Raw genomic sequence first — 15,969 nt, forward strand, 5'->3', positions numbered from 1 at the left:
CAGTGGACGTAGGTCCTCTAAGAAAAGACGAAGAAAAAAAAAAACAGTGTCAAGATCGTTATGTTCTTCAGTGTGAGTGCAGTTGCCCGTGACTTGGTCGGTTTATTTGCTTCCTATTTTGTCCCCCTTGGTCCTGATTTAAAAAAAATAAATTATTTCAGCATGTTCAGTGTTTGTCCTCACAGCTAGACCTCGGCCTTTGTTTGGTTTGCTCAGGGTGATAAGGTCTTGCCTGGTTAGGCGATGGAACTGTGGGGTGTTGCGTTATCGTTTTTGACCTTTTTTGTTTTTGTTTGTTTGGGTTGTTTGCAAGGGGGAAGTTGCCACCCCACTTGTCCTGTTTGAAGTCGTTTAAAGATCTGTGACTTTGCTGTCTTTGTGTTTTCAGTTTTGTTTTTTTTTTTAAAAAGTGTTGAAAAAGGGGGGAACGAACTTAAGTGCTGTTGTGGAGGGTTATTTGAGTTTACACCTGTTATTATCTCTGTTTTATTTTATTTTTATATTTTTCAAACTTGAAGAATTGAAGGAGAAAAAAAAGGTTTAAAATGGCTGTAGAACTTATTGGGAGTATCGCGGGTGCCGGGAGTTTTGTTCTGGATGTTGTCAAGTGCTTGGCTGCTCCGATTGGGCGTCCGTTTAAGTACTTGTACAACTACAAGAAGAACATTGACAATCTCCAAGATGGAGTTAAGAACCTGAAGAATACAAGTGAAGAAGTGCAGGTTAACGTGGTTGCTGCTGAAAGAAACGTGGAAGAGATCAAACAGAGTGTTAAGGACTGGCAGAGTAAAGCGAACAATACCATTACTGAAGCAGAGAAGTTGATTGAAGAGAAAGAAAACAACCCTCGATGTTTCAAGGGATTGTGCCCCAACTGGATCATCCGCTACAAACGTAGCAAGAAAGCATTCAAATTAAAGCAGGATGATATCAGTCAACTCCTAGATAAGAATATTCATCGATTCCTGCCGCAAGAAGATAAAGTTTCCTATCCTACTATTCACAAGGAGATATGGCTTAGATCTAATGAAGATTATTTGGCTTTTGAATCGAGAAACTCCACTGTGAAGGATGTATGGGGTGCATTAAATGATGAGAATATCTACATGATGGGTGTTTATGGGATGGGTGGTCTTGGGAAGACCACTCTTGTGCAGGAAGTTGGGAGACAAGCCGAGAAGGATAAGCTCTTTGAGGAGATTGTTTTTGTAGAGGTAATGTTTCATTTTGTTATATTAAGAATGTTGTTTTATCTTAATTATATATTTAGAGTGATAATTATTAGTATAAATGATTTATATGATTAATTTTATTTGAGTGAAATTAATTAGACTTTACACATCTATATATATAAGGATGCAATGAATGTTTACGTTAATAATTAAGGAGAAATAAACACTCAATAAAACATTGTTTTTTCATTTTTAAATTAATGAAGACATCCGTATTTTCCTTATTTTATTTGTAATTTTATATATTTTAGTTCAGTTTATTTGTTAAGGTTTGCTTCTTACTTCTTATATAAGGCAGATGAATACCTTAAAACAACACAGCACACATATATATAGAGTAATTTCTTTAATATATTGTTCTTGACCTAACTATAATATTTCTCGTCTTAAAGGTAACAGAAACTTTGGATGTAAAAAAGGTTCAAACAGAAATTGCAGATAAGTTAGGCCTAAAATTCAATAACGAGAGTGAAAGAGCAAGTAAGTTATATGAGAGATTGAAGAGCGGTAAGAAGATCCTTTTAATTTTAGACAATGTTTGGGAAGATCTTGATCTCAAGACTATGGGCATTCCTTCTAAAATGGATCATGGGGGATGTAAACTACTGCTAACAACAAGAAACTTAGATGTGTTGCAGAAGATGGATTCCCAAAAAAATTTCGGGATGAGTATTTTACAAGAAGAAGAAGCTTGGAATCTGTTCATGAAGATGGCAGGTAATTCTTTTTTTTTTTTCAATTATTTGCTATGGTTTGGTGTGAATAAATAAAAGATTAAAGTAAATTTTAAACACGAACACATTTCAAACTTTAAAGTTTAATTTGGCTTCTATTCTTGACATAAAACCATGCCCAGTTTAAGGGCAAGGAATTGCCTTTTCCCTCTAAGATCACATTAATAATTATTAATTCAATTTAATTATTTTGTCAACATTTCCATTGAAATATATTTTATTTATTTTATAATAATATATTCATATTCTATTCTAAACATCAACTTTCTATCTTTGATTTCCTTGTCTAAATTGTTCACCTAAAAATAAATAACTCATAAAATAGTCTTGTCTCTTCTAGTAAATAATGGTTTAATGTGAATAAATAAAGAGTTAAAAGAAGTAATAACATGAAATATTTTTCAAAATCTATATAATTATTCAATTGATAGAATAATAGTGGTGGCTTAGGGCATCTATATAGCATCACATTAAAAACAAGAAATCTAATTTTTTTTTTTTGAAAATTCCTTAGACATAACTTTTATTTATTCTCTAATTAAATATTGTGAAAATCAAATTTCTATGTTTAATTTCCATATGCTGAAACAATTCTAACTTAGGGTTATTTTCTAATTACATGCTATTGAGATTTTGTTCAAACTGACTTTCTAACCCATCTTTGGTCCTGAGGTTTAGCGAAAGTAACATTTGGTCCAGTAAGATTAGAAAGTAAAGGTTAGGTCCTTTATCGATTAACAATCGTTATGTTAATATAAAAAGGATAAGAGTATTTTTTTTTTTTTTTTTTTTTATAATGTGATAATTTATATTATAAAAATAATAAAAAAGCCAATTATCCCGTCTTCAACAAACACTCAAACAGGCCGCCGCAATTGTGCCTTCACAACCCACGGGCTGTGACCACAAGACAATATGTCTTTCGCTACCACTGTCAACCACCCCAATCCACTACCATCTCTTACAACCTTCTGTAACCAAAACATCACCACTGCCTCTTCACTACCATCTCTTTAAAAATCACAACCACCTTCCGAACACACGACATCACTGCTGCCACTTTTCAAACCCACCATCACCAAAAGCAGCCATAATCCGCGAATTTCCAATCATCACACCAACATTATATATATATATATATATATATATTTTTTTTTTTTTTTTTTAAGAAATTTGAGGAAAAAAAAGTGAAAGAAAAAGATAAAGGTTATCATAAAAATCACCTACACTCTTTGGGGTTGGGATTTGGTTGCGGCTTGCCAAGGGGTTGGGGCTGCTGGGCGCGGTTTGGCCAGGAACTTTTTAATTTTTTCTAATATTTTATTTTGTAATATTTTGCCTTTGAATTTTTTTTTGGATTTTTTTGTTCCCTAAGATTACAAATACCCCCCTGTGATATTATAAATAAAAAAGCCCTTGACATTAGTCATCGGTTAGCCATCATAACTTTTGACACCTGACAATGATATAGCAATGGAGTCCCATCTTTGCCCTTGAAAAACATGGCATGAAAGGGAAAGACTTAATTGCCCCTTTTCTTTAAAATATAAATGGGCTGGAAAGGTAATTCCAAATATTAAATCTTATTTTATTTTTTGAGTGCAACTCATTTATATTTAATCTGTTTTTTATTTTTATTTTTTTAAATCTAACAACAGTATTTTTTTTTCTATATATATTACACAACCATATAATATTTTAAATTTTTCTATAGTTACAATACAACATAATATAAATTTAATAGTGTAAATTTTTAAACTTGAATATACAAATTTCGTGTACTAATAAATGACACTGTTTTGCTTTTAAGATGTTGTTACACCTTAGATCCTCTTAATTTCTATTTCTATTTACACATCTTCAATCTTCTATTTTGAAATTTGTTACACTTCTTTTTAAAATGACGAACATGAAATTTAAAGTATATTCATTAAGATGCATGCTTTAAATTAATTCTTAATATTTGAATTACTTTTATTAGATGCCGTTAGTTAATTATAGCTCTTAGATGAAGTTATTTTAAGTTCACAATAATGAGAATTGACTTGGCAGCTTCATTTTACATTTCCTTATTTCTCATCAGCTTATTTTTCTTTTCTATTAATATTGTTTTAGAGCTCTTGATAAGACAAATGTATTTCTATGATTTTAGAATGAAGAGTGGAAAGAAAAATAACAATGAGGAGTATTACTTAAAATATTTAAAAAACAGAAAAGTTGATGGTTTTATTTATAAAATAGTCCAATAAGATAATATCTGGAAATGCAATTAGTATAATCCTAACTTCCTATGCAGGTGGTGTAATTCAAACACGTGGATTGAATTCTTTGCCACAAGATGTATGCAAAGAATGTGGTGGTTTGCCTATTGTCATTTGTACAATAGCAAAAGCATTAAAGAACAAGAGTAGTCCATCTGATTGGAAAGTTGCCTTGCGAGAATTAAAGGCGCCTTCACCGACAAAGTTCATAGGATTACTGGAAAAGGAATATGTGAAGATCGCCTTGAGTTACACATATTTAAGAGATGATGAGCTCAAGAAAACTTTTTTAATTTCTAGTCTAATGAAAAATAATACTTCCATTTCAGACTTGTTCAGACATGTTGTGGGTTTGGATATACTTGAAGGAGCTAATTTGACAATGGAAGATGCAAGAGATAGACTAGATAAATTGGTACGCGAGCTCAAAGACTCTTGTTTGTTACTTGACAGTTTCGAAAGCGGACAATTTGCTATGCATGATGCCATCCGTGCTGTTGCCGTAACAATTGCATATACAGACCACCATGTTTTTACAAGGAGAAATGACATTGAAAGGGAATGGAAGAATAAAGATAAACTCAAGAAATGCACAAAAATCTCCTTACCTGGTAATAGTACCATTATTAGTCAGCTTTGGCCTAAAGATCTGGATTGTCCAAATCTTGAGTATTTCTATATGACTAATACGTGGGCTTCTTCTTACGAAATCCCTGAGGACTTTTTCACAGTGATGCCAAAGCTCAAAGTTTTAAATTTATTTGGAATGCAACAATCATCATTGCCATCGTCACTTGATCTTTTGACAAACCTTCAAACATTGTGTTTAGATCATAGCAAAATTGAAGATGTTGCTATTATCAGAAACCTAAAGCAACTAAAAGTCCTTAGTTTGCAATATTCTAATATTAAAGAGTTGCCTTCAGAATTTGGTCAATTGACTCAGATAAGGTTATTAGATCTAAGCGATTGTAGGCAATTAAAAGTTATTGCACCAAATCTGATACCAAAACTATCCCAACTAGAAGAATTGTATATAAAGGGATGTTGTATTCAGTGGAAGGTTGAAGTACTAAAGGAGTTGAAGCACTTGACTCAATTGACCACTTTAACATTAGATGTTACAAATGACATAGTTTTGCCTCAAGGCTTCTTTTACAGAGAGCTTAAAAGGTACAACATATCAATAAGAAATGAACGGTGGAACTTTTATGATTGGCCCAATTACGAATTTTCAAGAATATTGGAATTTAATTATGATTCTACCATTTCTTTAGAAGAATTGCGAATTCTCAAGAATGTTGAACTCTTACGGTTGGTCGAATTTTCCGATGATGATAACAATCTCAAGCCAATTTTTAACGAAAAGGTTTGGTTGACATTAACCTCTTGCACTTATATATTCTTATCTTTTCTTATGCTTATTCTCATTTGTTAACACATAATTGTGATATTGAATTATTTGTTCTTCCCTTTTTGCCTTTTTTTTCCTTGTGATTTAAATTTTCGGTTAATTTTCATTACTAAGTACTTCTCTTCAATAACTATACTTTGTATTTTCTGTCAAATTGATTTCATTAATTCATGCTTGTTTTCATGTTGAAAATTATTAGAGAGACAAAAGACAGATCGTTAATTCCGATGGCATGTCAACTATAATTAATCCATAATTATCAATTATTACTTTTTTTAGTTTTTTCATATGAGTAAATATTGAAACATCAATTATCTTTGACTTCAGGTTATTTTCTCCAATTTGATGGCCTTGGAACTGAAAGTTACTAGTTCTCGAAAGATTTGGGATAGCCAACCTCCAACATTCATGTCTTCCTTGACACACTTGAACTTGAAGAGATGTAGAAAAATAAAATATGTGTTTTCATTTAGCATAGCCAAAAGCCTCCAGACTCTGCAACACCTTGAGATAAGGGATTGTGAGGTTTTAGAGGAGATTGTTGCAGAAGCAGAAGGAGCAAATAATTTTGCCTTTCCGCAGGTAACCTTTTTGACACTTGAAAATTTACCAAAACTTACAACTTTCTATCATGGAATAGATACTTGGGAATTGCCGATGTTAAAAAGGTTGGTGGTGGAGGAATGTGAAAAATTCACTTCAAAATATCTCGGCTTCCATGAAAATTCACTCCATAATTCTGAGCCAAAATTCATTTGGTTGGATAATAAGGTACAAGTCTCTTATTTACTTCTTTATTGAAAAAAAAAAAAAAAAATTCTTTAATACATTATATAAATTAGAAATTAATAATGTGATTCTTAACACTCTCTCTCTCTCTTTTAACAAAAATTTAGAAAAATAATTCTAGAAATCATCAAATGTTTATAGAAATCATAAATATAATTTTATATTAGATTATCATCAATTGGAAGACAACTTTTTGTAAAACTATAAGGAAATAGAAACAAGTTTTAAAATATCCAAAAAAGAAATACAAAACTTCATTTATTCCTATTAAATTTAAGGGAAAAAATATAAGACATAAATACCCATATAATAAAAGGGAGAATGACAAAAATGGATACCTTTTTTCTATACATGCCAGAAAAAAAAGTGTTTAATTAATTATATAATATATTGGAATTAATTTAATTAATTTTTTTAAAAATATTATGTTTAATTAGTAGTTTTCAAAAAATAGTTTTTTATTGTAAATTTAATATTTATTTGAAGTTTAAAATAATAATAAAATGTAATTTACTAGTTTTAAAATATATTGTAGTTGAATTATAAAAAACAGTTAGATTTAAAAAAAAAAAAAAAAAAAAAAACAATGCCTTTGTAATTTGTGTTTGACCTGTGAATTTTGAGCCAACAATTAAACTTTTCTTTTAAGAAAATAAAAAACTAATTATATTTTATTTCAATTGATATGTAGATCAACTCTGATTTGGAGAAATTGGAATTAAATAATAAGTTGAGATGGATTAGTTGGCAGAGTAAATCTAAAACTCTTGAGATCAAATGTGATAAGTCAACAAATATTCCACTTGGACTCCTTCAGATATTTGAAAATTTGAAAGAGCTTCAACTAGAGTCGTGTGGATACAAAGAAATATTCTCATGTGGAAAGGATGAGAAACAGATGCAAATCACTCTAGGCCCATCCTCAACTTCTTTCCAAAATCTTAAAGTTCTTAAGGTAAGTTGGTGCAGAGAGTTGATGAAGTTAATAACACCTTCAACAGCTAGAAACTTGGTGCAGTTGAGAGAAATGAGCATAGAATCTTGTGGAATGCTAATTGAAATAATAGAAAATGAGGGAGAAAGAGATGCAACAACGAGTATTAGAATTGTTTTTGATAATTTGAAGAAGTTGTCTCTTAGAAGCCTAGAAAGTCTCACATGCTTCTGTTCTGGGAATTACTCTTTCAATTTCCCATCTTTGGAAGAGATAATTATAAGAGAATGCCCCAATATGAAGACTTTCTCTCAAGGAATCTTAAGTACACCAAAGTTACACAAAATCAATTATGAGAGCTTGGCTAAGGATTCATGGACGTGGGAGAAAATGGAAGTAAAGAATGAGGGGAATGATCTTAATAAAACCATACAAGGAGCGTGCAGAAAACAGGTATGTATTCAAGTAATTTGTTTGAATATTTACTTACTTTTACATTTTTTTGATATATTTTAATAATATAATGTTTTAGCTACAAGATTACAATAACAGTAGGATGAAGCAAGTTTTATTAGTTTATTAATACAAGTGTATAACACTAAATCACAAGAAGACAATTTTAAGCATTGACCCAAGTTGAATAAGCGGCTACAAATTAGGGGATGGCATTAGCTCTATAAAGCAAGATGGAGAATGCAACTTGATATTATTATTTGTTTAGTTTGGGCCTAGGCTTTCAAAAATTATTAAGAGTTACAAAAAGACACATTTTTCAAATCCATTAGAAACAATAATTATTATTTTTTTAATTACTTTATATTGAAACAACTATTAACTTTTATTGCAGGACATTTCCGTTGATTTGAAGTACAAGGCATTCCAAGATATCAATTCTACAGAAATTTGCTATAACCAACATCCAAATTCCTTCTATCAAAATTTGACACACTTGATTTTGTCGAGTTGTGGAAACATAAATTATGCATTTCCATCTTCCATTGCCAGAAGCCTCCACCAACTCCAACACCTAAAGATACATAATTGTAAGGTTCTAGAGGAGATTGTTGCAAAAGAAGAAGGAGCAAATAAAGATGACAATTTTGTCTTTCCGCATGTAACCTCATTGGTCCTTGAAAATCTACCAGAATTTAAAGCTTTCTATCATACTTTTGAATGGCCAATGTTACAAGAGTTGGTGTTGAAAGATTGTGCCAAATTCATGACTTCAAAATATCTGAGCTTCCAAGAAAATAACGAGGAGTGTGAACCTCATTTTTCAGAGCCAAAATCCCTATTCTTGAATGATAAGGTATGAGTCTTTAATTATTTCATTGTTTATTGAGAAAGAAAATTAACTTAAAAATAATAAGGTGTGTAGATCAATTCTGATTTGGAGGAATTGAGATTAAATAATAACTTGAGATAGATTAAATGGATCTAAAACTTTTGAGATTGAATATAATAAGTCAACAAATATTCCATTTGAACTCCTTCATAGATTTGAAAATCTAGAAGAGCTTCAACTAAATTGGTATAAATAAAAAATGTCTGAAGTCCAACTTATAGTTAGGATGGGCCAGTTTGGAGTCAAATTCTAAATCAACTCTTAATAACAAATAATTAAGCAATCATTTGTTTTAATGGATCTTATAGATCAACCCAGATTTGGAGGTATTTGAATTAAGCAATAATGATTACATAGAAATTAGATGGATGAGTCAATCAAAAGCTCTTAAAATCTCTAGCGATAACTCACCAAATATTCCACTTGGACTCAACTAATTTGATTTTGTTTTGATGAATATGCAGATCAACTCTAATTTGGAGAAAATGGAATTAAAGAATACCAACAGAGAGATTAAATGGCAGAGTCAATCTAAAGCCCTTAAAATCTCCAATGATAAATCAGCAAATTTTCCACTTGGACTCCTTCAAAGATTTGAAAATACGAAAGAGCTTCGACTAGATATATGTGATGAATACAAAGAAATTAAGTGCCTATCTGATCTTCCAAATCTTGAAGTTCTACATGTAATTTGGTGTAATAGATTGACGAGTCTAATGCCATCCTCAGCTTCTTTCCAAAATCTTAAAGTTTTGAATGTAAGTTGTTGCGAATGGTTGATGAAGTTAATAATACCTTCAACAACAAGAAGCTTGGTGCAGTTGAGAGAATTGAGCATAGGATATTGTGGAATGATGATAGAAATAGTAGAAAATGAGGGAGATGAAACAACAACTGAAATTGTTTTTGAAAATTTGAAGAAGTTGTCACTTATACGTTTAGAAAGTCTCACCTGCTTTTGCTCTGGGAATTACTCTTTCAATTTCCCATCTTTTGAAGAGTTAATTATAGAAGAATGCCCCAATATGAAAACTTTCTCTCAAGGAATCTCAAGCACACCAAAGTTATCCAAAATCACATATGAATGGGAGGAGAAGGATTTAGAGAATGGGGGGATTGAGCTTAATACAACAATACAACAAGAACACAAAAAAAAGGTATATGTATTCAATTTATTAATTTAAATATTTATTTTTTAATTTAAAGTTAGTTTTTGTATAGGCTCAGCATTATTGTTGAACTAGTGGCCAACACACACTTAGACACCTCACTTCACTACTAGGATACAACAAACTCCGTCTATATTTTTTTTAAGAAATTTCAAAAACTACACTATTTTATAAGATTATTTCTAACAACCATTAATACTTCATCATATTTTATTTTTCTCCTTGCTTCCTATTAAATATATAAAAAATTATTAACATTAAGTGGAAATATTAATTTTAATTTGATTGACATTATTTTTCTTTAGGTTGATTCCAATTTGAAGAAATTGACATTAACATTAAGTGGAAGGGATATCAAGTCGATTTGGCAAGGAGAGTTTCAAGAGAACTTTGGCAAAGTAAAAACTCTTCAATTGATCAAGGATGAATATGCAAACATTCCAATTCAAATCCTTCAGAAATTTAACAGGCTTGAAAAACTCATATTGAAAGTCAGTTCATACGAAGAGATATTCTCATTCGAAGAGGATAATGAACACATTGGAGTACTCACAAAATTAAAAAGTTTAGAATTTTGGGCACTCTCTAATTTAAAGTGTATTTGGAAACAAAGCTCCCGATTGAACTCAATTCTTCAAGATCTTGATTTTTTGAAGGTGCAATATTGTCACAATTTGACTACTCTGTTGCCATCTTTAGCATCTTTTGAAAATCTAAGGACTTTGACTGTAACCTATTGCAATGGAATGCAAAACTTAATGTCATCCTCAACAGCCAAAAGTCTAGTGCGACTAGAATACTTGTCAATAGAAAGATGTGAAATGATGATAGAAGTATTATCAAACGAGGGAGATACAGAGAAAGGTGATATTGTTTTTGAGAAACTAAAGAATTTGAAATTGTATAATTTAGAAAGTCTTACATGTTTCTGCTTTGGGAATTACTTTTTCAATTTCCCATTATTGAAAAGCTTATATGTGAGTCGATGCTCCAAGATGAAGACTTTCTTTGGAGGAGGCTTAAGCATGCCAAAGTTACAAGAGTTGAACGAGAGAGATTGTTCGGAGAGTGACATTAATATGATCATACAACAATTACAAAATGGTAAGTATTCATTTACTTAACTGTAGACTTCTTCGTTCTCCTTCATTGAATTAATACTAGTCAATCCTCTATTGTCTTTATTATAGATTTTGTCTTTAATTAAAATCCTCTATGGGTCAATTATAGACTATCAAATATATACAGAGAAGCTGCAATATAATATTACAATTTATGTTTCCTTAAAGTTAATTTATACGTGCTTTTGAAGCATATATTAGAGTAGTTGTTGAGAAAATTCCTCATTTTCTTGTTTAATTGATAAACTATGATCTATTTAGAGTCTGAAAATAGCATTCTCTACAGGTTTTTCTTTTACTACTAATGTGTTGTTCTTTATGATTACAGATTGTTCAAAAATCTATGAAAGATTTCCAGAAGAAGAAGATTCAGAGTTTTAGTTAGATAGAAAACTGTAATGTTCATCAACACACAACAAAGTCATGTGGTAAGTATGTGGTATTAGATGAGTTGACATTTCTTCTTAAACATAATTCAAAAGAATATATATAAGTTGTCTTCGGAAATTCAATTGATTATATAGATTTAAGAAATTATAAGGTTAAATATGATATTGATTAAACATTTGAGACCAAATTAAAATGATTTAACCATATGACATATGAGGGACTTTAGTGATAGTATCCAATCCTATAAATTTATATTAAAAAAAACTAATGATGGTGATATCAGGCGCTCTACAACAGGGTTAGGTCTCTTTCCTTGGTGCCTAACGGCGATATCTAGCTACAGTCAAGTCCTCTCAAGTATCCGACTGTGTGGCTTCAGTTTACAGTCAATTACAAACGAGTCGTATCGACCACGCGCGTCCTCTCCCTTCTGTTCTCCATAACTCATTTAAAATTGTTGACGGTCCCACTAGTTCAACCCCCGACAATTTAGGTCATTTTCATCGTTTCAAATACTTATTATTAAAACTAATACAACATATGTATTAATATTTGTTAATTTTTTAATTTTGCAGATGTGATTGTCAATTTGTTCCTCAACCTGTCGCAACGATCGGCGAAATTAGTGCCAAATGATGTCGGTTACGCTTCAAGCATTAGAAGTTGAAAATCGGCGTCACATTTGAGACCAAACAAAATGATTTAACCATATGAGGGACTTTAGTGATAGTATCCAATCCTATAAATTTATATTAAGAAAAACTAATGATGGTGATATCAGGCGCTCTACAACAGAGTTAGGTCTCTTTCCTTGGTGCCTAACGGCGATATCCAGCTACAGTCAAGTCCTCTCAAGTATCCGACTGTGTGGCTTCAGTTTACAGTCAATTACAAACGAGTCGTATCGACCACGCGCGTCCTCTCCCTTCTGTTCTCCATAACTCATTTAAAATTGTTGACGGTCCCACTAGTTCAACCCCCGACAATTTAGGTCATTTTCATCGTTTCAAATACTTATTATTAAAACTAATACAACATATGTATTAATATTTGTTAATTTTTTAATTTTGCAGATGTGATTGTCAATTTGTTCCTCAACCTGTCGCAACGATCGGCGAAATTAGTGCCAAATGATGTCGGTTACGCTTCAAGCATTAGAAGTTGAAAATCGGCGTCACATTTGTCTGGGCTCTAGGCGATAGGTGAACACAATGTGATCATATATGAAGCTGTAGTTTTAAAACATGATTTAATTGAAATGTTGTTTGAAAGTATGAGTTTTGTGTTTCGTTGCTATATTACTTGCAGGGTCGTGCGAAAGGTAGTACCCGATTTAGGAGACGTTCAGCAAGGATCATGAAGTGCAAATACATTGAATGGCTCCTGAATATATTTATCCGGAAAGAAATCTGGTACGGTGTAAATTGTATTTCAACTTGTGCAAGTATAATTTGATAGTGTATTGAAATTGTTTATATTTTTAGTAATTTGCTTTGGAATATATTGTAAGTTCTAATAATTTGCTATAAAAATAATTATACCAATAAGTAGAAAACGTAGCTGGTGGTTTTGAAATTGATAACTGTAGAATTTTAAGCATATGTGCGTTGGGTTTGGCTAAGTACGAGTAATGTTAAGGTTGCATGATTGAAACTCGTGAGACTATTCACTTAATGATTAGATGATTTTGATGGACTTGGTTTTAAGACTATTCATATATAAGACTCGTTGATATAATGATGGATACCTCAACTTATAAAAGTCTTGTTTTTGTTGGGTTTTTAGGTTTAGGCAGTTATGAGCCAAGCAGAGGAGAGGCATTCGGCCAGGGACTCAATGTATGTTTAAAGCTTGTCTTTCTCTTGTAGTCTTATTCCTTTTTAAAGCTTTTTTTTTTTTTTTTTTTTTTTTTTTTGTTCATTTCGGTCAACGCCTTTGTGGTTCAAAAAGCTAGAAATGGAAATGCGTGTTACATGGTGATCTTATATTCATATACAATGTACAACTGTTTTAAAGTGTTTTTGGTGGTTTGGGTTCTGCATGGTTTGGTGCTTTGATGTGTAGTGGTAGTGAAAGTGAAACCCTTTAGGGTATGTAACATTAAAGTTTAGGGATCTTCATTAACTGTTGGAATTAACTACTGTATGAATTTATGATTGGGTGAGGCTGACCATGACTAGCAAAGCAGAGTTTTTGGTTATTAAGAAACTGCAAGTTTTTGAATTGACTACTGAATGTAGTGGGGGCGAAGATGTTGGAGGGGAGCAATGGCATGATTATAAATTTTGGATTATTGCCAACAAGTAATTTTGTGTTGCTGGTTTCTTCATTTTGGTCATAAGTCTCAACAGTGGCAATAAGGAGCTATGGTAAAAATTGTTTAAAAATTAATAGAGTACAATAGATAAAAGTATGAAGGGTAGAAGTGAGAAAATCATAACGTAAGGTACACATGATTGTGAGAATGTTAAAATGGACCAATGGTGTGCTTGAATACGCTGCAAGTGCGTTATTCAGAAGAAATATGTAAATCAATTAATATGCTTATCTCTTAGCCATCCTAGTATAAGTCTTTGGGGTTCTGGTTGCTACTTTTTTATGTTTCTTGCATGCCATCAGTCACTAATTGAAGTTTGTAGTTGAGATTTTTGAACTTTATCACCTTTGTCCTATATGGATTCTTTTGAACAAACATTATTTAGCCAATGCTCAACTTTACTATATGTGCTCATAGGTGTCTGAAGTTCAAACTTTGGCCGCTAATATATTGATTTGTTGCTTTTAGGAATTGTACTTGATCCTGACAAATGCAGCCTACTTACCTTGGGAGAGAAAACATAACTGGTTTATGACATTGCCCAATATGGCAATTGCCACAGAGATTCTTAGCTCATTCAGCCACAGGAAGCTTTTTGAAATCGAATAGAGGCTATGCTGAACTTCGAATGATAGGCTTTACTAAAGTTAGTTTTTCATAAGTCTTTAAGGGATAGCATGGATAATTTTCATGCCTCTTTGGCCAAAACCCAACAACTGAAATTTTGTTGTATTTTTTCAATTAGTTATTGTGCATGCTCTTAGACTTTCATTCTCCAATAACATCAATTTAAATTTTCTTCCATCTCCTAGTAAACAATTGAGTTGCTGATAATGATATGATGATATATTTGCTTCTTTATACAACATATTTAGTTTTATCTTTGTCTACAAAAACATCTCATTTCATTTTTTAAATGTCACTAGGAAATCTTGCTATGTGTAAATGTTGACTTCATTATCCTCAATCACTAAGAAAATCAAATTGAAAGCTTGTTTCTTGGCTACTGCTTGAAGCAAGGAACACATACCAGGTATCACTTTCCATTAAGTTTTGGTTTTGATATTTTCTCTATTTCTGCTATTGTATCTATTCTTTATCTCTGCTCTTCCTCCACTATGACTTGGGAAATAAGCGTTTTGTACAAATCTTCTTTTGATTGGGATATGTCTTTCTACAGGTTGCTGGCAACACTAAAAGATATCGGAGACTACATTGTAGATGTAATCTGTAAACCTGCTGGACTCATTCACAACCATGGAGCCATATCAGTCCAAAAGGTTAATTGATTTCATTCCTTAGGATACTTTTGTCAATTGTATAATATATAATTCTGTTTTTAACTCATTTTCCTTTGGAGTGTGATTCTAGAAGTTAAATAATACTTTCTTGCTAATTCCTGTATTTCTATTTACCTCATTGTCTCCTCTTTTATTATTTCAGGATAACTCTTCTGCTTGATTCCCTAAGTTGTGGGAAGACTTCCCTTTTGAGGGCTCTCTCAGGAAATCTTGACAAATCTCTAAAGGTTATTAAGAAACTGCAAGTTTGTGAATTGACTACTGAGTGTTCAACTTCTACTTTTCCAGAATAGATTCCTAACCATATATCCTTTATTTATTTTCAGTTAATTTATCAATCGACATCGTGTGCTAAGTTTAGGTTCTGTTTGTTTCAACAGGTGACAGGGGAAGTATTGATATTATTGCTCAGAAAGTAGTAATTTACTGTGGATAAGTGTTCTGAGAAACCTGAGTTGGAAGCCTGTAGTTTACGAAGTTCATCTTCATGAGTCGAGCATCCTGGAATGCACTTTCAGAAATCAAAAAACGTCTCAAATCTTAAGAAACTAAATTCAATTTCATTTTCGTATATTGGTTAAGGCATTACTTTGCAGCGACTCTTTCACATTAAGTTTCTTTGCAGCTCATGTTCCTTATGTTAAGTGAGATGATTAAAGGGCCATCTTTCATCTTCTTCATTTTCAGTAATGCAAGTTCTAATTCTTTTTCACGTTTTTAATTCCTTTAATTTAATCTTTTTTTATGGGCTCTTTGCAATTGCCTTTTGTTTGCTTATTGCAAATGTGGGCCTAAAGCATGAGTCAGCCTAACACCTGACTTTGTAATTATAGCATTTATTAATATTTTCTTGAAAATAAAGGATTATTAAAAATATCTTCTTAATATTTATTAATTTATTCAATTCCAAAATTAATGTAAAACAAATAAACTAAAAAAATTAAAACAAAGTTCATATTCTA

General features: G+C 31.6%; 1 protein-coding gene across 7 annotated transcripts; it reads left to right on the forward strand.

Moving 5' to 3' along the window:
• The first annotated feature begins 458 nt into the window (after positions 1-458).
• Positions 459-15,714, forward strand: LOC116113456 (probable disease resistance protein At4g27220). 7 transcript variants are annotated; one of them, XM_031399614.1, is made up of 19 exons: positions 459-1,214; positions 1,625-1,949; positions 4,263-5,596; positions 5,969-6,412; positions 7,122-7,817; positions 8,212-8,673; positions 9,174-9,866; positions 10,184-10,982; positions 11,328-11,427; positions 11,673-11,882; positions 11,965-12,380; positions 12,463-12,591; positions 12,698-12,808; positions 13,175-13,227; positions 14,175-14,352; positions 14,633-14,739; positions 14,887-14,986; positions 15,150-15,234; positions 15,388-15,714. In XM_031399614.1, the coding sequence occupies exons 1-9, from the start codon at positions 546-548 to the stop codon at positions 11,378-11,380; spliced, it is 5,475 nt and encodes a 1,824-aa protein (XP_031255474.1). In that variant the 5' UTR covers positions 459-545; the 3' UTR covers positions 11,381-11,427; positions 11,673-11,882; positions 11,965-12,380; positions 12,463-12,591; positions 12,698-12,808; positions 13,175-13,227; positions 14,175-14,352; positions 14,633-14,739; positions 14,887-14,986; positions 15,150-15,234; positions 15,388-15,714. The 7 variants fall into 7 exon arrangements, with proteins under 7 accessions (XP_031255474.1, XP_031255471.1, XP_031255477.1 ...); XM_031399611.1 differs by having other exon boundaries at positions 12,698-12,801; XM_031399617.1 differs by having other exon boundaries at positions 10,874-10,982; positions 12,698-12,801.
• Positions 15,715-15,969: the final 255 nt, after the last annotated feature.

This window comes from Pistacia vera, unplaced genomic scaffold, assembly GCF_008641045.1.
Source record: "Pistacia vera cultivar Batoury unplaced genomic scaffold, PisVer_v2 Contig679, whole genome shotgun sequence".
In the NCBI taxonomy this organism is placed as follows: domain Eukaryota; kingdom Viridiplantae; phylum Streptophyta; class Magnoliopsida; order Sapindales; family Anacardiaceae; genus Pistacia; species Pistacia vera.

What these genes read in the sequence shown, in the direction of transcription:
- LOC116113456 (XM_031399614.1), top strand. Translation starts at nt 546, where the DNA reads ATGGCTGTAGAACTTATTGGGAGTATCGCGGGTGCCGGGAGTTTTGTT. An exon ending in TCATTTGGTTGGATAATAAG is followed by an intron (nt 6,413 to 7,121) that starts GTACAAGTCTCT and finishes ATTGATATGTAG; the next exon opens with ATCAACTCTGATTTGGAGAA. An exon ending in CATACAACAATTACAAAATG is followed by an intron (nt 10,983 to 11,327) that starts GTAAGTATTCAT and finishes TTATGATTACAG; the next exon opens with ATTGTTCAAAAATCTATGAA.